General features: G+C 38.2%; 2 protein-coding genes across 5 annotated transcripts in view; both read right to left on the reverse strand.

Annotated features, from left to right (window-relative positions):
• LOC108709892 (homeobox protein Hox-C4) overlaps positions 1–22,834 on the reverse strand; it is a 100,826-nt gene that overhangs the window by 28,781 nt on the left and 49,211 nt on the right. Inside the window, exon 1 of one of the 4 annotated variants that reach the window (XM_018250129.2) lies at positions 16,670–17,271. The exons of the other annotated variants lie outside the window; for them this stretch is intronic. The gene's annotated coding sequence lies outside the window, so the exon portion shown is untranslated. Of the gene's footprint in view, positions 1–16,669; positions 17,272–22,834 lie in introns of those variants that run through there. 4 annotated transcript variants of the gene reach the window in all.
• Positions 18,606–22,748, reverse strand: LOC108709893 (homeobox protein Hox-C5). The gene is made up of 2 exons (XM_018250137.2): positions 20,580–22,748; positions 18,606–19,914 (listed from the first exon to the last, which is right to left on the reverse strand). Exons 1-2 carry the CDS (start codon positions 21,046–21,048, stop codon positions 19,700–19,702), a joined length of 684 nt encoding a protein of 227 aa, XP_018105626.1. The 5' UTR covers positions 21,049–22,748; the 3' UTR covers positions 18,606–19,699.

Genomic DNA, 22,834 nt, shown 5'->3' on the forward strand with positions numbered 1-22,834 from the left:
AACTACCCTATCACATTGGTAGAATATTTTCATAATTCCCTGTGTTTCTCTATAACAAAGGGACCCTGTCTATGTGATATATTGTGAGCAGTTTGTTAATCCCTAAGACTGATTTCCCAGGGGTATGTCTTATACCTGTTGCAGTTAATTTATGGGATCACTGTGCTCCCACAATCAAGGAAGAACACACACACTAAGGTCCACAACCGAAAATAAAACTTTCAGCTGCCCCTGAAAACACACAAAGCTCACATATACATGCATAAATACAGATCCTGCTGGAATCTACTAGTGAACACAAATGTACTACAGTATGTCCTTACTCAGCTGAATAAAAACAGATTAGTCTTCAGCCTTTCCTGTGGCCTCAGTGAGGAAGCATGTTTAGGATGGGCCTGCTTTACTTCTAGAGACCTAGACCTATGCAAGATTCCTATTTTACTTTGGAACTAATAGAACACTCTGAGTCACATTATATCCTCTTATAAAGCAGAGGTAACCGGGCAGGATATGCATACAGTATATATATATCTATATATTCATATGAACCTGACTTTCATGGCCAATAGAAAAAGTAAACCCACCAGATTCAATAATAACACATCTAATAACACCTAGGGGCCGATTCACCAAGTGTCGAATATCGAGGGTTAATTAACCGTTGATATTCGACTGGGAATAAAAATCCTTCGACTTCGAATATCGAAGTCGAAGGATTTAGCGCAGATAGTACGATCGAACGATCGAAGGATTATTCCTTCGATCGAACGATTAAATCCTTCGAATCGTTCGATTTGAAGGATTTTAATCCAACGATCGAAGGAATATCCTTCGATCAAAAAAACTTAGGAAAGCCTATGGGGACCTTCCCCATAGGCTAACATTGAGTTCGGTAGGTTTTAGATGGCGAACTAGGGGGTCGAAGTTTTTTTTAAAGAGACAGTATTTCGATTATCGAATGGTCGAATAGTCGAACGATTTTTAGTTTGAATCCTTCGATTCGAAGTCGAAGTCGTAGTCGAAGGTCGAAGTCGCCCATTCAATGGTCCAAAGTAGCCCAAAAACACTTCGAAATTCGAAGTTTTTTTACTTCGAATCCTTCACTCGAAGTTAGTGAATCGGCCCCCTACTGTTGTGTTCCCATCCCTTGCTAGGTAGCAATTTATTCCACTAATAAACGGTTACATTTCGCTACTTTTATGGGAGCTGGAAGGTGGAGGAGAATGCCAAACTGCCACTACCTTACAAGTCGCTCAGAGAGTTATTATTCACAAATGATTTTTGTATAATGAATAAGCAATTGTGTTTACATTAATTTTATAGCAACATTAAAGCAATTTAGCGAATGAAATGACAATAGTGAACCAAAGCTATCCAATCTGATGAGCAATAATGAAAACCAGAATTTTAGAACATTTATGAAACTGATAACACCACTGCATTGTTTAATTAATGCTACAGCAATAAAATTGGAAACAATAATAATTCTACTTTTAATTAGAGGTTATTTCAGATATCCCTGAAAGATCAGTTAAGTGGCAAGAACGAATCAATAGTGATCAATCAAATTAAATCAAATCAAGATCTACATGTAGAAGGCATTTTCCTTCTTGGAAAACAAGGATAACTCAGTTCCAAGCAGATGCTCAAATTAAGGTACTTTATAGAGGAACTCTAGCTATGCAAATACAGTTTAAAGGCAACAATATTCTTGCAGGAATTAGTACTGGTGAACTACTGCCTTATCTGGCCCAGTAGGAAGCCCAGGCCAGACAAGGTAATAGGCAAGTGTGACTTACAATTACGATCTTTCCTGCGACCATTCGTTTTCATTTTCAATACAGATGTGTAGAGCTTAATCCCAGATATACAGGAAAAACAATAGCACTCTACCTGTATTCAGCAGTTCCGCAGGCCGATGTTCGGGCGCCTTCAAAGGCACCTTATCAAAATTTTCCAACCTGACGGATGGACAAACTGACCGATATCCATGTGTTCTGCCAATAACGATCAGCTTGACTCCTGCCATACACTCACTGAATATTGTACGAAACTATATTATCTATGGGTCTATGACCACCTTTATGGCCATAAATGTAACAATTACGATCTTTATTGGAAAAGATATTTCCAAGAAAGATTGTTCGTTTCAATACAGACGTGTAGAGCTGAATCGTCAGATATACAGGTAGATATACAGGTAGAAATAATAGAATTCTACCTGTATCTGACAATTCAGCACTAACAATGGGCGATGTTTGGGTGCCATTAAAGGCACCTGATCAAAATTTTCCGTCCAGCCCAACCAATATACAAGTCTTCTGTCGATATCGGTCGGCTCTTTTCCCACCATACACGCACCGTATATCGTACAAAAATTAGTTTCGTACTAATGGCCACCTTAGGCTTGGACCATACTACTGCAGATACTACTGCCTGTGAAGAATTCACTCCCCTTCTCCGCTCCTGTTCTACCTGCACCCAGAAGCATTGTCTCAGCTCAAGTCACGCAGAAACTCAACATTTTGCATTTCATGCTGAAATATGCCCACGGGTCAAAAGACAAGGGGAGACGCATGGAAGCGTTTTTTCCACCTGCAGAGAATGTTCAATGGTAAGCATCATCTGGCCCTAGCCGTAAGCTGTAACAATCTTCACCTGATTTAAGCACCCATATGGCAGGCCAAATAAGGCTGATTTGATTGTTTTGGCTCTGGAACATTGATAGAATCATAGTGCAAGTATATGCAGACCTGTAGAAAGAGGGCAACATCAAAGGGCCAACTTGATCGTCAGATGGGATTTTCTAACCGGTCTTATAGATAGCTGGCTGTTAAAGTCCAGCAGCTCTTCGAACAGCATGTTGCAATATGAAATATGCGATATTGGAAAGGGTGGTGCAAATGACTAAGCATGCTGAGTAATTTGCTTTGCATGCTCTAAAATTCTTTACACCTTTCAAGGATTTTTGTAAAACAAACTCTTTGTATTTCTAAAATAAAAAAAGGTAGCCATTCACAAGCCTGTGTACGGGACCCCCAGATTGGCCTGCCTGACTGATATCTAACTGAAAATAGGCCTTGATCTCTACTGTTGACCTGGTATTGGTGATTTGGCTGTACCATCAAGAGGGAACCAGTTAATGTCATTGTGCTGCATGATGATGGAGAAACCCTAAAACCACTGATAAATGTACCATCACAACCAACATGTACTTCAGTCCTAAATTATGTTGTCCTATATTATATTGTCTCACAGGTGGGTAACCATCACATTGCACTGTCTTTGGTTAAAAAACTTAAAATAAATGCAACTGAATGCAAAAATAATTTTTTTAAAGATTGTGTTGATAAAATTTCTTTTCAATCTTGGTAACAAATGCACCACCTTATCCTACAAAATACTATTAATAAATAACCCAGTGCCATCAATTTGCAAAGAAATGGGGAGGAACGGCAAATACAGAGAAATGAAATTGAGGCCAGGGCCACTTTTCAGTGTCATTGCCCTTATGGAAGAATAAACATCATGTGTCCACGTTATAAAATGTGTTTACCAAAAACCTTGCTACCATAACATATGCGAATCAAAGAGCTTTATTATTACTTTGTGTAACGCTGAAAGAGTATTTCATAAATGTTGTTTTATTCACAGGTGCTTTTTACTTTTCTTTCGAAAACATGTGCACTGTTGGGATTTTCGGATCCACCCCTTCCTCATCAATAAAATCATTATGAAGTTGAAAAAAGGTTTAATAATACTGAACATACAGATAAGTCTGATCATAGACTTCCTCTAAATGCAGTGATCATCAACCAGTGGCTCTTGAGCAATATGTTGCTCACCAAGGCCTTTGAAGTTGCTTCCAGTGGCTCAAAGCAGATGCTTATTTTTGGATTTCTGACTTGGATGGAGGCATTAAGACCATGTATACTGCCAAACAGACCCACCTGCAGTGTATAAGGCCACATAACTTATTATAGCCCTTATTAGATGAGTAGATGAGTGAAAAACTACTGCCCATGTTCTTACCCAAGGCTGCAGGGCTCTTAAACTGTACCCCAGACGCACAAAAGTTATCTTTTAGTATGTTATAAAATGGCTAATTCTAAGCAAATTTCATGTGGCCTTTTTGAGCATTTTTCTTTTCTTTTTTTCTAGTTTTTGAATTATTTACCTTCTTTTGACTCTTTTCAACTTTCAAATGGGGGTTACTGGCACCATTTAAAAAGCAGATAAAGGTGGCCATATCAATAGCAAGTGGCTTCTGCCAGGGAAAAATATTTCTGCCATGGCAATCAAAACAGCCTTGTGCTACATGACCACTTACTTTCTTGCTACTGCATGTGGTTCATTCCAGTGCTTTTTATCCTGGAGTAGTAGCACCAAGTGCACCTTAATAGCACCAATAGTAACTGCACCATAACTGTCTCATTGAACTGAAAGGCTCTGTGTCATTAGGGACAAACCTTGGACACATAAGGATAGCGATATTTCTTTTACATCCATTTCATCCCTTAAATACAGAGGCAAAGGGTTCAATGGGACTCATAATTCCCTATGGTGCTATGTGGGTGAATACAAATTAAAGCACCGGAATGCACTACATGGCATTCATAATAAAAATGACATGCTGGATGTACCCCTACAGAACACAGATGAATATTACACATAATCGTCAGCTCGCTAGTGATGGACAAATTTGTCCTGTTTCGTTTTACCGAAAAATTCACGAAACGCAAGTCAATTGGTGTCGAAATTATTTTGACGCTTGTCAATTTTGACACCCGTGACAATTTTTATACAAACCGACTATTTTGTCCAAATGCATTAAAGTCAATGGGTGTCTGAATAATTTTGATGCACGAAATTTTTATGCACGTGACTATTCAAACCCAAACGCAGCAGATTTTTTGCCTGTGATTTTTCCCCGCAGTTTTGCAACATGTGAAAATTCGCTGCAAATTTAGTGACTGCATCACTATTATCATATTGGCACTGTATGTAACTGCATGTGACAAAGCAATCAATACCATCATGCAGCTGAGATATACCTAGGGGGTTATTTATTAAAGTCCAAATGCTAAAAACTTGAAAAATCTGAGGTTTTTTTATTATAAAATATGAATTTTTTTGTGAAAAAAAAGCTCAAATGTTAAGAAATTTATTATACCCTGAGGCTGCAAAAAGTCTAAATCCGAAAATCCGCCATCTCAGACATGCCAAGGTCAAATGAGAGAGGTCCCTGTACTTTTTGAAAGTTTCTGTGGTCTGCGCTATTTTTGGGCTTTTTGGGCAAAAAACCTAAAAAAAAATGATACAATTCGGGGGAAACTTAAGATTCAGGAAAAAACTCTGAAAAAATTATTCGATTCGGGTTTTCACAATATTTTACTATTTTCCCCCGATCTGATTAAATTGTGCTTTTTAAATAATAAATAAGGTCACATTGTTTGGTTTGGTTGGACTTTTTTATTTTAAAAAATCTGAACAACTAGATTTTCATCAATAACCCCCACAGTGTAGGCATTACGTTAACATTGATTAGAAGAACTCTATAAAATATCTGTTTGGGGAAAATGTCATGAGAGGCTGCTGGGACCTGCCAGAACCTAAGCCCCTTCCAAATATAATGCATAAAAATGTGACTACAATTACCCTGACTAATGTCAATAGAAAAGGAACATGTCAAAGGCACACTTCAGTATTCTAATGGTGTATAAAAGAGGAACATAAATTATACATTAATGCATATTCATGAAAATCAAAAGCCTATACTGTATGTCATGTTAGTGCACATCCATGACAACTATAAACTAATACATAACATGCCTTTACACATCCATAAAAACTTTATCACAGGCTATTAAACGTCCATTAAACATATTACCCCATATGTAGTTAAAGTCACTAAGTTTGCCCAGGAGCAGTAATTCTTATCAACCAATAAGATGTTTGCTTTTAAACAGGTGACCAGTAAATGTTACCTGCTGATTGGTTGCTATGGGTTACTGCACCTGGGCAAACATGATGTATTTTATTACATAACCCTCATTAAGTTGTATTACATTACATATGGGGCATATTTTTTAACACGGGAGATGTTGCTCATAGCAACCAATCAGCAATTAGACTTGAACAGTCACCTACAAGATAGAAAACAAAAGCAAAGATCTGATTGGTTGCTATCGGCAACATCACCGGTGATGTATGTAGAGCTGAATCTGTACTGAATCTGGTCCATAGTTATATATCCGTTAGAGTTATAACATATCCCATATAACTGCATGTATGAAAAAACTATATATTTGTATCACCTATTACACCACAAATATATACACATATATATCACACACGGAGCCAGATTAACTTTGATGAAAAAATAGTATCTAATGGTTTATCATGTCGAAACTCCATTGATGTCTATGGGGAAATTTGGCAATGAATTAAGAAAAAGTTCTTTCTCATCTAATTAAATTTGGTCCGTTAATGCACATCCATTAGAACTACAAATGAATTTAAAATATAATTCTGCACCCATGTGCACTATAAACATAGGCCACATGTTGTAAACCCATGAGAATCACATATTAATGCTTGTCAATTAAAACTGCAAGTTATTGCTAGACTAGATAAGGATTAGGTGTGAGGCACATGTTGCTGAATGAGCCTTTGTCTCATCAGTCCAGTTTTCCAAGTATCATGAAGTTGAACTGATCCAGAGAAAGGAAAACTAACAGCATTTGAAAAACTATTTTTGGTTTAGTAAAAATCAAATCCCTTCCCAACTACAAAACTGAGCAGTATTGTGTTTTGATCAAACATAATAAAATGTTTTACCCTTGAGCCCACAAAAAGGGACAATACAGGTATGGGGCCTTTTATCCAGAATGCTTGGACCTGGGTTTTCCGGATAACATATCTTTCCGTAATTTGGATCTTCATACCTTAAGTCTACTGGAAAATCATGTAAACATTAAGATCAAGATTGAAACAGGCTGTCTGCAAGTTTGGATACATGGCTCTGAACCATTAGGCTGTGTCTGTGCTATAAACCAGTGGTTCTGGATGCATAGTTGGCCAAAGGGACACAAAGGAGTGATTTGCATGTCTCCGCCCATGATGCCTTATGGTAGAATTAAAACTCTCATTTTTGGTATCTAGGCAGTGCTGTGTGTATGGCATGAGACAAGAAAATACCTTCTGATTTCAGAAGGCCTCAAATATCATGTAAACATTAAATAAACCCAATAGGCTGGCTCTGCCTCCAATAAGGATCAATTATATCTTAGTTAGGATCAGGATTAGGATCCGCGCTTCTAACTTCTAGCGTCGGAGCAGGTCGAGGAGGGGCTGCATCACTAGTGCAGTGAGCGGTCTTGTGCTCGCTGCACTCGAAGACCCGAATTTCTGTTTTTAAAAACGGAAATTAGGCTCTTAAAGTTACCAGAGGTGGCTTTTTGCCGCCCCTGGTAACAGGTCGCTCCATGCTGCCTGAGGCAATATTCTCATCTTGCCTCATGGTCGGTGCGGCCCTGGTTAGGATCAAGTACAAGGTACTGTTGTATTATAACAGAGAAAAAGGAAGTAATTTCTTAAACATTTCGATTATTTAGATAACATTTAGTCTATGTGAGACAACTGTTTTGTAATTTGGAGCTTTCTGGATAACGGGTTTCCAGATAACAAATCCCATACCTGTATAAGAAAGTTTAGCAAAGCTGTTTGTACAGGAGCAGACTTTAGAGGGGGTAATAACGCATGACTAGTGCAAAGTTTATAAAATTGGTAAAAAAAACATGTTTTTACTACAATGCGCCATTTCCCCCACCATCCTATCGTTGTTGCACCTGCTTCTGCCACCTGCAAATTTAATGGGAAAATAAATATTTATGAGTCTATGAGTAAGTGCCCATTTGGCATGAAATGCATAAGGGGATGCATGTCCTAATAAATACGCTTTAATTTTTATATATATTTTTGCTACTGCCTTTATTTGTTAGCAAGTCTCACTACTCTATCAAACTTTTTCCACTGTTGGTGATACCCTTGGACTGGGGCTTTTATGTAGTGAGACATCACCTTATTGACCTATGTTTGTACTTCTGTGCTTATTTTATATTAGAAGCAGACAACTTTACCTCTTTTTTGTTTATTCCACATAGATTTGTACCTGACTGTAAATGGTGCGGCAGGTGAGTGCAAATGGGACCCACGTTATAAGGGGCAGCAAGTTGGCAAGATGTGGATGTCCACTAGCAGACATCGTTGCCTTGAGAACAAGGAGTACAAGGCTGAAGCTTGCTTAAAGTGGTAGCCATGGTCATGTCCTACCTCACTTCTCATCTGGTTTCCATATGCTTTCAACTGCATTATACTACCGCTAAGTAGTTTTTGCCCACAGCATGAAAAGAAAGCCTGTATATTTTGATGCTAGCCTTCACCTAAGTCAGCCTGCTGTAGCATTAAGCCTACCTAGCTTTTTCTCGACAGGGGGCAGATGGTGGATTTCACTCTAAGTCCTGAAGCAGTTAGTATGTGCCATCTGTCTTCTGTAGAGCCAAGAGCTATAAAGACTGAGAACTACTTTAGGATGCATGCAGGAGAAGCTGCTTAGCTTCTCAGCCAAATGAGCATCCCTTAAATGCCATACAGAAATATATATATATATATATATATATATATATATATATATATATATATATACATATATATATATAGTTTTCAATCACAATCTCAACATCATAACACAAATGTAAATTTCAGGTATCGGAACTATACCCTTTGGTGCTCCTCTTACTCTGTATCCATAGGAAACATTACCTACAGCCCTCTGGAATCTGAATTTTAACTGGTTTTCCATCCCAAAAAATGTATTCTCATAACATCATGCTATAGAAAGCCACATACTATCTTTATTATACCAAAAATAATAAAAAATATCCCTAATTCCTGGTGTATACTGTAGAATAGGAAATGAAGGATAAAGACAGTGGAAAATATTTCCTGAAATGATAAATCCTGGTGTTTAACTGTTTAATAGCCTTCATTTAGAGTTGGAAACACTAAAGAATTTGCTACCACGCCTAACAATCATGTTCATACTTGCTGCAATAATGATGAAACATTGGCACAGTTCCCAGGCATTTAAAATTGAGATTACCAGGTGGTAAATGAACTGTATCTTGCTGCACACACAAAGCACAAGGGCAAATTTTAATGTCGATAAAGACCTTGCCATCTGGGTATAGGTAGATTTGTGTCAGGATACTGCCACTACTATAAACATTGCTTCGCGAAAGTGAGGGTTAAAAAATAAAATGAACTTGGCCATGCATGGTACTATAGTATTTTTTTTCTCAAACATCAGAGATTCAGGGAAGCCCCCCCCACCGTATTATGCTTTTATCATCATGAAACTCTTCAGTTACATACAGTAATCATTCCTGTTTGTATTTTTCCAAGATATTGTGCAGCACTTGATAGAGAAAGTTCATTCATTACGTTTCAAATATTCCTAGCACCTTTTAGTATGATGTACACCCTGATATTCTGAGACAATTTGCATTTGGTCTTCATTTTTAATTTTATGTGGCTTTTCAGTTATTAACTTTCTGTTCAGCAGCTCTCCCGTTTGGCATTTCAGCAGTTATTTGGTTGCTGGAGTCTTATTTACCCTAGCAACCAGGCAGTGGTTTGAATGAGAGACTGGAACTGACTGAATAGGAAGTAAAGTCAAAAAAAATAAGAATAACAATAACATTGTAGCTTTACAGAGCAATCGTTTTCGGCTAACAGGGTCAGTGACCCCCCATTTGATAGCTAGAGAGAGCCAGAAGAAAACAAATCATCCAAAATCTATTGAATAATGATGACCAATTGCAAAGTTACAAAGAATAGGACATTGTATCCCATACTTATAGATGAACCACCACCCCTTTCCTAATTTCCATAGGAGACACCTTTTTGTGTTTTTAAGGTGTTGGAGGAAATTTACAAATAGACATGGATAACACAGAAACTTCATGAAGATATGCTGGTGTTTAACCCCATTATTCACTTGATAACGGGTATTATACCGGAAACATGTCGTATATGGCACCACTCGGAATTCAAGTTTATTTGCAGTAATTCTGCTGGAGTTCCTTTTCCTTCTTCTAATTTTGGATGAAGTTGAACCTAGGGCAATCAGTGCAATCTTTACAAATATATTGGAGCCCTGTACAGAAGAAGCCTTAAATAAACTCTTTATTTCACTTTATGTGCATAGAAAGGTAATATTACTTTGTAGCTACTATTTCTGAACATAGTACTAATGTATCAAGAAACTACTACAAAGCAACCAGAGGATATGAAAGTATATTACATTGTAGCCATGAGTAGCCAAGTTCACGGTGACCTGTTACGGGTTTTCAATCACAGCTCAGTTCAACTGTTTTCAACTGAGGATAATATAACAAAGTGTATGTAATTGTAACAGATAACATATATCATGTTTTCTAGATCTGAAGCAAAATTTTCAAATGTGCAGAGTAATTGGACATTATGGGGCAGATTCAATTTAAACGAGAAAAAATGATTTCATGATTTATCATGTGAAAACTCCAATGAGGTCTATGTGAAATTTTCAGATTTGAATTAGGAGATACGGTTTTTTTTTATGGAATTGAATCTAGCCCTATGTACAATTAATGCATTTAAAGTGTTTTTGTTTTCAGCTTTACTGGTTATTTAGATCTAGTACATGGGGTATATATATAAATATATATATATATATATTCCATCAGCTTTTTTCAGTAACTGGAGAACAAACCACATGCAGTTGTATGCCTTGTTCCTGTTAGCCCCCCCCCCCAGAAACAAAACAAAGCTTTGGGGGGCTCTGTAGCTAAACACCTCTTTTGTACCTGACCACCTGTTTGCTCACAGACTGGGCACTGGAAATGAGTGTCTGAGTAGGGAATTTCACTTTCAGGAGGGTCAGGGTAGGGGGAACTAACATAGGAACCCCCCACCCCCCCCCCTTGTCCCCTGTGCCCTTGAGATTGCAGGGTCGGTTGTATGGTAGTTATGCCACTGACCCCATGTGCCTTAGGCCTAGAGCTTTAATGTGATCTTTGTGTCAGGGACCGGGTGATGCCAGTGGACCCAGTACCTAGTGGGCCCCATGCATAAAACGGTTACATAAAATCCTAATGTAATTCCTGTTTGTAGGTTTCCAATATATTTTGCATCACTTGGTATAGAAAGTTCATTCATTGCCTTTCAAACATTTCTAGCACATTTTAGTATGATGTACAGGCTGATATTCCGAGACAATCGGCAATTGGTCTTCATTTTTTATTTTGTGTAGATTTTCAGTTATTTAGCTTTCTGTTCAGCAGCTCTCCCGTTTGGTATTTCAGCAGTTATTTGGTTGCTGGAGTCTTATTTACCCTAGTAACCAGGCAGTGATTTGAATGAGAGACTGGAATATGACTGAATAGGAAGTAAAGCCATAAAAAGTAAGAATAACAATAACATTGTAGCTTTACAGAGCAATTGTTTCGACTGCCAGGGTCAATGCCTCCCCCCTCCATTTCATAGCTGGAGAGAGCCAGAAGGGGCCCAATTTAACCTGCTCCTGTGGCAATGGTAAACAATCTTGGCCAGGTCTTATTGATGTACTCAGTACAATGTGCAAAGTGCAATTAATGGATGCATATTGCCATGTATTTTACCCACAATATAGCAATTTCTCTAATGTCTCATTCACTTGACATTAGGGAGTTGGGGGTATGGTCACAGGCCTCAAAGGGAATTACCAGTGCACTAAGGGACCTGTTGTATATATCATGTGATGTGACACTAAAAAAAACTACCAGCACAAAATAAATTGCAAATGTACCTTTCCATAAATGGGATTTGGCACTGTCCATCACAATCCTTGAAATCATGCATTTAAAAGCTCTATTTTAAAGGTGTGTGTTTTATTTTATGCTGCTTAAACACCATTATGTACATCATTAATTTATACCACCTTGGAGCTTCATCTAGTTGATCATTTCTAGTTGATGCGGAAAATTTGAGTGGCAAAAATATTAGAAATGGTGAGAAATGGTCAATATCAGGCTGTACAGTTTGCCTCAAATCAATACCCAGTTTGAGAACTACAGCAGTGGTGCCTGCCATGCAGATGTGATATGTGATGTATCTGATTGTTATTTTTTCTACACTCCATGGTAAATAGACACCCAAGAATGACTATTATTACACCTGTTATGGTTTATATTTAGTGCCTGCATTTTCTCCAAGGCTATAAATTAGAACGAGAAGACAATGCACCAAATAAAACAAAGGAAGATAAAAGATCCAACAGCTTACTGTTCAAAAAATTATTATTTTCTTACTTAACGGGGTTGCTCACCTTCAAATGACTAGTTGTTTTCCGATAGATCACTAGAAATAACGACTTTTTCCAATTACTTTCTATTTTCTATGTGTCATCGTTTTTCCAATATTGAAGTGTAAAGTGTCTTTTTTCACTTTCTAAAGCAGCGCTGGGAGGGGGGTCGCCGACCCTGTAAACTGTTCTAAATTGATACATTTAGTTGATACATTTCTTATCTTTGTCCCTGCTGAGCAGAATCCCTGAGTTTCAATACAGGCAGCTGTTAGAATTGATACAATAGTTGCTAATATTCCAGAGATGCTGCTGAGAAATGTATCAACTAATTGTTGCAAAATTGTAACAGTTTAGAGTCTGCACCAGAATTACTGAGCTGCCAGACTCAAACACCAGAGACACGAACATTCAACTTTAAACTTAGATTTTGGAAAAACAGTAAAAAAATAAATAATGGAAAGTAATTGAAAAAAGGCTTTATTTCTAGGGGAACAATCTGAAAACAACTGAACTGAAAAAAAGTGTTTGGAAGGTGAACAAACCCTTTAAAATTATATATATTGGGCCACACTGCCATTTATACAACCCAACTGCTGCAACAAGGGAAAAAACAGGGACACAAACAGGAGAATGTGAAAAGTTACCCACGGGCAGTTACAAAACCAGATGTTCTTAGCCCTTTCTCACCGTGGCCTCACTCCTTTCTTACCCAGGCTTCAACCATTGCAAACAATCACCATTGTTGAAATTAAAACTAGGGTTTCAGGTGTATACAAAAATGACTGTGATATACTTTTTAACTCACAGAAGACATTCTAAACAGAACAATAATGTGCTATATGTAATATCCTAGCTGCAGTGAATGAGAAAGAAGGAGTCCCCCACAGCAGAATGGCAGGTGAGGCTGATAAGGAAAGTTGGCCTCTGCTTCAGAATCCCTCTATTAAAAGTCAAACACATTCTTTGGGTATAGAGTGGAGACAAGGCTGTCAATAAGAACAAGTTATCAAATGGCAGCTCCCAACAAACCTAAAACAGAAATCACAGTATTTGTTCTTATCACAAGTGCACATGACACACACACCAATAAAGGTAAGGATAATCAGAGAAAATATTTTCTGGTTCCTAGATCCCTTTTCTGACATATTTCCATGAATGAAAGCAGCAAGTCAATATCCTACTGTCTGGTGCAGCCTTCTCCTTCCCATTACAGACACCTGTGTAAGATTCCTAATCATTAGCTGTGCAATCCAGTGAATTTTCTACGGTACAGAAAAAGCTACTGTATGTACGGTACAGAAAGGTGTGCCATACTTCTTTAAGCAATGCTGACAATATCCTTACACCCTTGGGCCCCTATTTGTTTCTAAACACGTGTCCCAACAGTTGTGTCCCTTTCTTTGCATGTGCCACTAGCTCTACAATGACCTGGCTGTGGGGAAAAAAATAATTTGATAGCACATTCTTTCCTATTTATCTGTTACTATTGCATTCCAAAGACTACAACCTGTGTTTACTCTCAGCTTTGCGCGCACACAAACCTTTTCTCGGTTTTATTGGTTTCCTAAACTATGCAGAGCGCAAAACTAGCGCGTATTCCTGCCTGGAGACTACTGTATCATCAAACACACTCTGTGCAGGTATCAGGGGCTGCATTCTATCTCAGTTCAGTTTGTAGAGGGGCGATTAATTTCCCTGGTGTCCTGCCAGGCAGCACCCTGTTGGGTATTGAGATCTCTTATAGGTTTGTACCTACAATATTGCTTGGCCCCACACCAAGGGATTCACATTCAGACAATATATTTTAAGATATTTTTGATCATAAATGCCGAAATATGTACCATTCACTTATAATTGTCTTCTCTGAGATAACCCCAATTTCACTGAATATTTTGTTGCCAGCATCAATGTGTAATGTCTTTAAACGAAATAGTAAAATCAAAACCTGCCAGGTCAGACCTGGGGTAATTATACTGAAATAATTCGTTTTATTAATAAGGAAACATACTATCACTGTATAAGTGCACACTGTGGATGACTATTATTAGCTGTTTCCTTATTAAAACATGTTTTAATAAAGTTTTGGTTCCTACAATGCATTGTATGTACCTGTTATTATAACTTATAATAACGCTTACATTTGTGCCCATAAAAGCTGTCCTTGGAGGATATTCCCATACTTTAAATATCACTTAAATGATTAAATATGTGTACTATAAGTGGATCAGGTCCTATAAGTTTTTTTTAACAACAGAATTTAAAATAGCAGGTAAATGAAATGCATTGTGGGTGAAAGCAATGCATTGTGGGTGTAGACATTTCAAACCTGAATCATTTGAGGATAAGATTACTTCTAATCGTATTCCCTATACAATGTAAGCAAAAATGAATATCAATCAGCAAAGCCAGGTCACACCAGGTACAATACAGGGGAAATGTGCTAAAATAAAAGGGAATGCAGTTATCCATTAAAATGACTATCTTTAAATAAATGAAAATATTTAATTCAAAAAATACATGTATATGTTTTACACCTGGGTATAAGAAAATTGTAAGATTAAAAACGATATGATTTTTGTGAATGGAGTCTAAAAAGCACAACTTCCAGCCTACCACCACTTTTGCCTAGGTCGATTTAAAAAAAAAAAAATACAATTTCCTCAATCTTGCAAAGCTTTTCCAACATGGATTTGTTGCAAATTTCTTGGAACAGGATTGTAATGCATATTTTTTACACTCATGCCATGTTACAAATAAATAACTTATGACTATAACAAATGATATCTTGGTTCATTTGCACTGGTCACTGCCAAGCCTATTCCCTTTTTATAGCTGCTCCTGATCATATTAATAAAAAAAAATTGGCGATTATGATGGATCATGCATAAATAATTATACATACTATAAGGATAAATGGTACATACATAGATAGAGATAGATAGATAGATAGATAGATAGATAGATAGATAGATAGATAGATAGATAGATGATAGATAGATAGATAGATAGATAGATAGATAGATAGATAGATAGATAGATAGATAGATAGATAGATAGATAGATAGATAGATAGAAAGATAGATAGGTAGATAGATAGATAGATAGATAGATAGATAGATAGATAGATAGATAGATAGATAGATAGATAGATAGATAGATAGATAGATAGATAGATAGATACTGATAATACATGTCTGAAATGTTCGCTGATTTGTATTGACCTTTGTAGGAAGTCTATTGTATAGTTGGTTTATTTATTGCCAAGTATTACCCCAACCCCAAACTCAGCTTCATACAGCAGCTAATAATGAGCTGTGCCAGGTGTCTGTAAGACCCACAACATGTTGGAGCCCAAAACAATGTGGTCAAAATTCGGGCATGCTCTGGGCTGGTGCAGAATTTCAGACTGCCTGCTCCCTATGCCTGTGTTCCTGCGTTCTGTGTGTTTATCTCATATGTACCTACCCGGGATTATCTGTTCCTCTGATCTCTGGTGTTTAGGAGGCAGGAGTGCAGGGCTGTGGTGTTACACACAAAAGGCAAAGCAATAAAAGCGTTTGATGTACATTTGGCCTGGTTGTGAGTAGGAAAATATCCGAGGTATTTCCAACAGCCCACAAAAAAAAAAATCTGTTGCCCTTATATCGCTCTGAGCGCACCTGAAGAATTCCTTTGAAATGACTTTGGGGAAGGGAGCAGATCATTGGCCCGATAACGCCGAGGGTAGAGGCCGTTTTGCCTACGGAGATATAACTAGTCACTAGATTGCAAGCTCTGCAACAGAAGTACTTTGTTTCAGTAGTTCAACAACACTGCTTAGTGGTCTTCAAGGCTACCACGTATGGGAATCTGCTTTCTGTGCTCAGATTCACAGCTTGTAACCCAGACAGTCAGGGTAGGGTTAAAAAACATTACACGTCCAAGTGTCGGTGGCATTGCGCATGCGCTCTCACGCTCACTCGCACTAGCAACTTCTATTCAACAAACTTCAGCAGGTCACCTCTCCACTAACCCCACCTGGGGGGGGGAATCAAAGACAGAACCCCCATGTACCCCCGGATTCCCCGGTATTTCTAAGCACCCTAAGGATCTTACTGAGTGGTCAAGGTCTAATGGAGCATTATTATCTTATTATCCCTGGCATGTGACACAATTCTGCAGACTGGGGAAGTAAGGAACAGGGCTAACCTCCCCCCACCCCTAATAAACCTTCCTATTTGTAGCTCGCAATAAAAAAGAAAATCTGAAAGTGCCCGAGCGGCAGTGAAAAGGGCAAAGACTTACAGTTGTGGCTTGAGGTTCCTTTGGCAGCTGAACCCTCTGAGCAGCTCACAGGGCGATGTAATCCACACTAAGTGCCTTGTCCCACTGTCCCAGCATTAAAGAGACCCGGCAGCTGCGATGGTGGACAGTTAAGATTATATATGATGTAAATACATTGTAGCTTTGTCAGCTCCCCCAAACCATAAAACTTACTTTAATGACATCACGTGCTCAGTGAGAGCCATTCAGGGCCTTTCCTTAGGGCCATTCACATAAATAACCTTCCAAACTTTTAAACTACTAAATTCGCATAGAAGCCTGGACTATTTGCGCTAATTTACTCTCTTAAACTAAAAGCACTTTCCCTTTTAAGGCCTGGGATCAATGTGGGAATTTGTACTTTCCCCCCTAGCTAAACAAACTAATAGGCAGCCCAAGAAAAGGTAAGTGTTTTTTTCTCTTTTGCCTTTCTTTTTAAATATTCCTAGGAATTGTTTGCTCTTTGAGTTGCATATTTGTCTGGGACTCAGGACTTTGGTTTCAACCTTACCACCTGTGTTTGCTGCAAAGCCTGGGGGAAATCAGGGCTTTACATATGGGTTTTAGGGACCCCAGATTGCAGGTGGAGGGGATTCCCTGTGCATTTCTAGTATTGTTTTTTTTTATTATTATTATTATTATTTTATTAATAGCTAGTTACACCAATAACATAAATATACAATCACAACATAAAGTACATGCAAAAAAAAGCAATAATTAATAAGGTAATTAATACAAGCATTCTAATATATTCATTCAAATTTCTAGTATAACAAGTACTATACTATAGTGAATGTAGTATTGTTTATTATTTCAGAAACAGATATTGCTTTCCAGGTGGATTTAATTGTATTTGTCCCATTTATATCCTCCCAGCATCCTCTTATTACTAAACAAGAGCTGCAGAGCTATGATATGTGCGCTATAAATGAATATATTTATATGTATGTATATAATAATTATAGGTGCAGACAAAGGAGTGTGTGGAAGTAACAGGAATAAAAGGAAGGCGTCACAATGGGGTTATGGGGCAAAGAAAGGTCAAGGGAGGCAGAATGGGCTATAGTTTGGGTGCCACAAAGTCCACAGAGTAGCATGGCAAAGAAAATCTAGACCAGATCCCCCAAGGGAAGCCGCAAATCTTGCACCAAATCTGATTAAGCTCCTCCACCTCACACTTTTCTGTTAAATACAAAAGATTAAAGGCAAGACGAGGCTAAATCAGGGTTTTCTTCAAAGGCTCTTTGGCACCCAGTGCCAGGAAGCTGTTTGTGTTTGTGTGTGTGTAACGTGTAGGGAATGCCATAAAGTTTTATGGAGCTATTAACTTGCTCCACGCATTTGTCCAAACTGTAAATAGTTCCCAGGCCAGAACAGAGATAACAGAACCAGGAGCTTCACAGGCAACTGCACACTTTTTTTACACATCAAAAGGGCCAGTGAATCCCTGTTTGTTACCCTGAGTCTTTTGCTTTAATTATAAGGCCAAAGCTGCAATGTAAAGTCTCCATAATTGCAAGAGCCTGACGTTTCCAGGTATGTTATTCATTTTCTTCCATTCCCATTCCACTTGTAACAATGTATAAGGTGAAACGCAAAACCGCTTTTGGGATTGATGGCTGATATTCAGATTTATCCAATTATGGTTTTCCTGACATCAATAAGATTATTTCTTTCTGCAGTCTTGGGCACTGACCTAATCAGAAAGTGATTTTATTCATCTCTATAGAAAGCCTCCCCTAAACAGCAAGGGAAGCAAATACTTAAGTGGTAAACATTCAGACCCTTTACATGTTGTGTTTGTTTCCCCTTCATGAGTATTGGATTATTTCCCATTGATCAGATACAAATTCGACCTGAAATTTGATTCTTTTCTGTGACCAGAACTTTAGAAAGAAAGGCACGTGTCGCCATGGCACTTGTTATATTATTTGCTGTTTATTCAATATGACAAAATAGAGGTTCCATGATTTTTTTCACATATGAAATTGCAACCAATAAATATATGCAGTACATTATCGGATAAAACTAGACAAGAAAGGATTATATTAAAACGATGATGTACAAACGGTTTTTAGACGCTTTTAGCATTACTTACGCAAAAAAATAGAAATAAAATAAATTACACATTAAAACAGTTTTTTTTTATCAATTTCCTAATTTTTTTTTGTTTTTGTTTTTTTGTTTCTCCAACAACATGCCAATGAAATCAGCGCACAGACACTTCCAAAACAAATGATATCAAGGTGACAAAATCAACTTATGATACTCAAAAACTGGGGCACTTTTGTGTCCCCAGTGCTTATTTTTTTTGTAACATAAGCAAAAGCTACTGAAACATAACATGGCAGGAAAAACAAATTGACTTCATAGTGTGTATAATATGAAAAGACTATACAAGTGCATGAAATGATTAATGTGTGGATTGTACACACATACTCGGGTCTATTCCATTTCGATGGAACCAATGGAGAAGTTTAACTTAAAAACCTCTTCTCCTGTTTTTTTCTTTTTTTAAATATATTTCCATATCTAACCGGCCATTAAATCTATGACCCCTATTATAGTAAGCACAATATAATACAGCCACACTTTCCCTGCCCTCTTCAGCCTAAAGATCTCAATTAGCATTTTCTCCCCCAAAAGAACTCTCTTTGACCCCAGACAGCTTGCAAGTCTAATACAATGCCGCACGGGAAAGAACATAGAGCAGGGAGTTGCCTAGACCATTTTCTCCAGAGTTTCTCTTTAAAACAAATTTGGTCAAAACAGAAAACACTTAATGGACAAAATACAGGTCTATACACTATTTTGTGTGGGAAATAAAAAAAAGAGTATGAGTGGGCTCCATATATTACATTAGGGCCATAGATCCTTACAAATGACTTTAGATCCCTGTGGACTCCTTCTCTTCCCTCGGTCTCCCCTCACATAAAAACAAGCAGAAAGTTTCATTAAGTAGATGTAACAAAACTAAGGTTAAATATCTGCCTTCTCCGGTTTTTGCTCCTTTTACAGAGAGTCTTTGCTCTTGACTTTTGTATCTTTCTTCCATTTCATCCGTCGGTTCTGGAACCAGATTTTGATCTGCCTCTCGTTTAGGCAGAGGTTGTTGGCGATCTCTATGCGCCTTCGGCGAGTCAGGTATCTATTATAGTGGAATTCCTTCTCCAGCTCCAGGGTCTGGTATCGAGTGTAACTTGTCCGGGATCGCTTCCCGTCCGTTTCTGAGAATTAAGGGGGGTACAAAGGAAGAAAATAATCAGAAGAAGGGGGGGACAAAGCAAGAAAATAATCAGAAGAAAGTCTAAGACGCACCTGGACTCTGCTTTGAACAAATAACTTTACCCACCAATTAATTTCGACTTGGAGCAATTTTATTAGTCTAAGACCAATGTGCAGCCACAGTTTGTAGAAATACATAAACACATAAGGGCTGTCTGATCAACTTTTCCTTTAAAATAAAATATTTGCGCATTTTTCTACAAATCCTGTTCCTGCTGAAAATGAGCCACTGCTTTGGTTTAAATTGAACTCATTTAGATGACTTGTATTATCAATGGCTAAAGGGATCACTGTAAGCACAGTTTCCCAAGCGAAGTACAAATAAATATATAAAAGTTGTAATTTTATTTTTATTTTATTTTTTTCCTGTCTCCTTCCAAAAAATGTGGAATTACCGTCTTCCCTACGCGTTGTGTTCCTATGATCCAATTATGCTGTCATAAATTTGAGCGCCTATAGCCTCTAAGCCTTTTAGTGGACAGTTTTACGAGCAATTGATGCCTTAGTCGTAAAATTTACGACCCCGGGTTTTTTATTATTTGCCCCGTATGGCCTATAAAACCCAATGCAAAAGCCTATGAAACAAAATCAAGAAGTGAAAGTTTACCATGGCTCATGTGCAGTTTGGTCATCCAAGGATATATTTGTGGTGGCTGCTGCTGCTGTTGTTGTTGCTGCTGTGATTGCCCACCTTGTGGAGTGCTCTGTGCCGGCTCAGTTTTGATGCCCTCAATCCCTTTAGATCTATCCTCCAGCGCTGTAGTCGCAGTTTTCTGATTGTAAATCCCAGAGTTGAGGACACTCTGCTCTCCTCTTCCCACAGTGTGCCCAGAAGAACCCATAAGAGTGCAGGAAGGCCGCTCAGAGTTAGCAGTTGGGTTTGAAGGCATATCCAAAGCGCTCAGAGAGTTAGAAGAACCAGGAGAAGGGAATGTAATGCTCAGATCCAACCCACTGTAGCAATACCTGGATGAAGGGACCTCGGATACAGATCCATAATTCCCATAACTTTGCATGGAATAGGCTGGAACATTTTGAGTTTGCTTATAGAATGAATTGGCTACGTACGAACTCATGGCTGATTATTGTTATTATTAGTTTCTTTTTCTTTTTTTTTTGCACCCTTTGATTATGGTTGATTTGTGGCCCTTTGAAGTTCAGGGTTTTTGTTCTCTAAAGTGCAGAATTTATAGCTGGGGATTCCTCTTTCTTTATTCTATGTGCTCTGCCCAAATATGGGATGTTTAAATAGAATCACGTGATTCTGTTGGCCAGTCATAAATTTGGCTTGATGACCCCAGGAGGTTATTGATGGAAGCCTGTGAAACGTATCTGATATGTTGGCGGAACAAAAAACCGAAGGCCCCAAGTTGGAAAAGAAGACAATGAGACCACAGCGTCACCTGGTGCCAGTTGGGTGGTAGAGCACCTAATAAACATGGCTGCACTGGACGCGCCACCATGGCTGCTGTAGGTCAATGATTTTAAGTATTTACTAGAATTTTACATTTATATTCTATCAGCTACCACTCTTTAATTTGAATGGTCGCCGAATTATGGATAAGGACTTCAGTAGTTGGAGGAACCGTCTCATTTTCACTTTTTTCCCAATAAAAGAAAGGACGCTTTTTTATTTAACTTGATGCTCCCCGGGAAATTAATTGCGCATGGCAATAATTGGCTTTGTGATCCATAAATTGTGATATTAATTAAGATGGGCTTGACCGTGATGATCTGTTCAATCATAAATATGTTCATACCTAAATAGGAGGCGTTGTAACCACCTTGACTGACATGGATCTCAGCTGAAAGGAGAATAACCCCAAGAATCAGGGACCCCCAGCCATAAGCACCCTAGTGGCATTTATACCCAGTGGGCACCAGGCTTCTATCTTTCTCCATCTCCCTTTCTGTCTGCATCTTGTTATCTGCCCAAAGATCTCCATATCTCACGTTTTTTTAATCAATGTCTTGTGTTTTGATCACTGAAGGGAATCAGTGGCCCTTTGCGCACAGTTCTGCCTGGAAGATCATAGATCTGGGGACAAGTTTATTCTGCTAAAGTTCCCCTGTATTGTAATGAGTTTGTTATTGGCTTCCTCCACAAAACAGTCAGCCCAGGTGATGGAGAAACATTTAATATTTCCCCCTATAATGTCCAGCCGGGGGTGGGAAGTAGAGCGAATATACAGTAGAACTGGGGGATACAGTGGCCGCAGGTCTGAGCGCGCAGCACAAGGCGCGAGTGGATTTAGCGATCTGCTCAGCCTTTATTGCGCCCAAAGTTTATGGCGGGGCATAATATTTATCGCACATGGCGACCATTTTCGGCTATTTCGAAATAAGCGAAATAGAGCTGCAGTCTCAAATGGACAAAGGAAACTTTATGGATTTTATTATTACATCCATAATTAAATTAATAGTAAAACCTAAATAAAAACAGACGAATCCAATGCTCTTTATGTGTAGCATATCATTAAAGTCAGTGTCATTTATTTGCCTATCATAATATAGCAGAATGATCAGCTCCTATATTTTGTACTGTATTTTAATTGTCGATGAGGGAATCTGGGCATTGTTTTGCGCAAAAAGTCGTATTAATGCTTGTTTTGCTGTGTAGATTGGATTAGAAAGGATTTAGCACAAAGAGGAGGTAGAAAGGAGCATGTTTATTAATGGAAGATATATGCCCAGTATTGTATCATATTTTACATTTCTTTCTGGGTAGGAAGGAGATTTTTTAAGCAGAGTGTAAGTGTAACACATGTTGGAAGTGTATAAGAAGTAGTCTGGCTGGGCAGAATAACATTTATTGTACTCTGAGGCAATAAACCTGCTGCAGGGGAAGGATAGAAGATGGAT

This window comes from Xenopus laevis, chromosome 2S, assembly GCF_017654675.1.
Source record: "Xenopus laevis strain J_2021 chromosome 2S, Xenopus_laevis_v10.1, whole genome shotgun sequence".
In the NCBI taxonomy this organism is placed as follows: Eukaryota; Metazoa; Chordata; class Amphibia; order Anura; family Pipidae; genus Xenopus; species Xenopus laevis.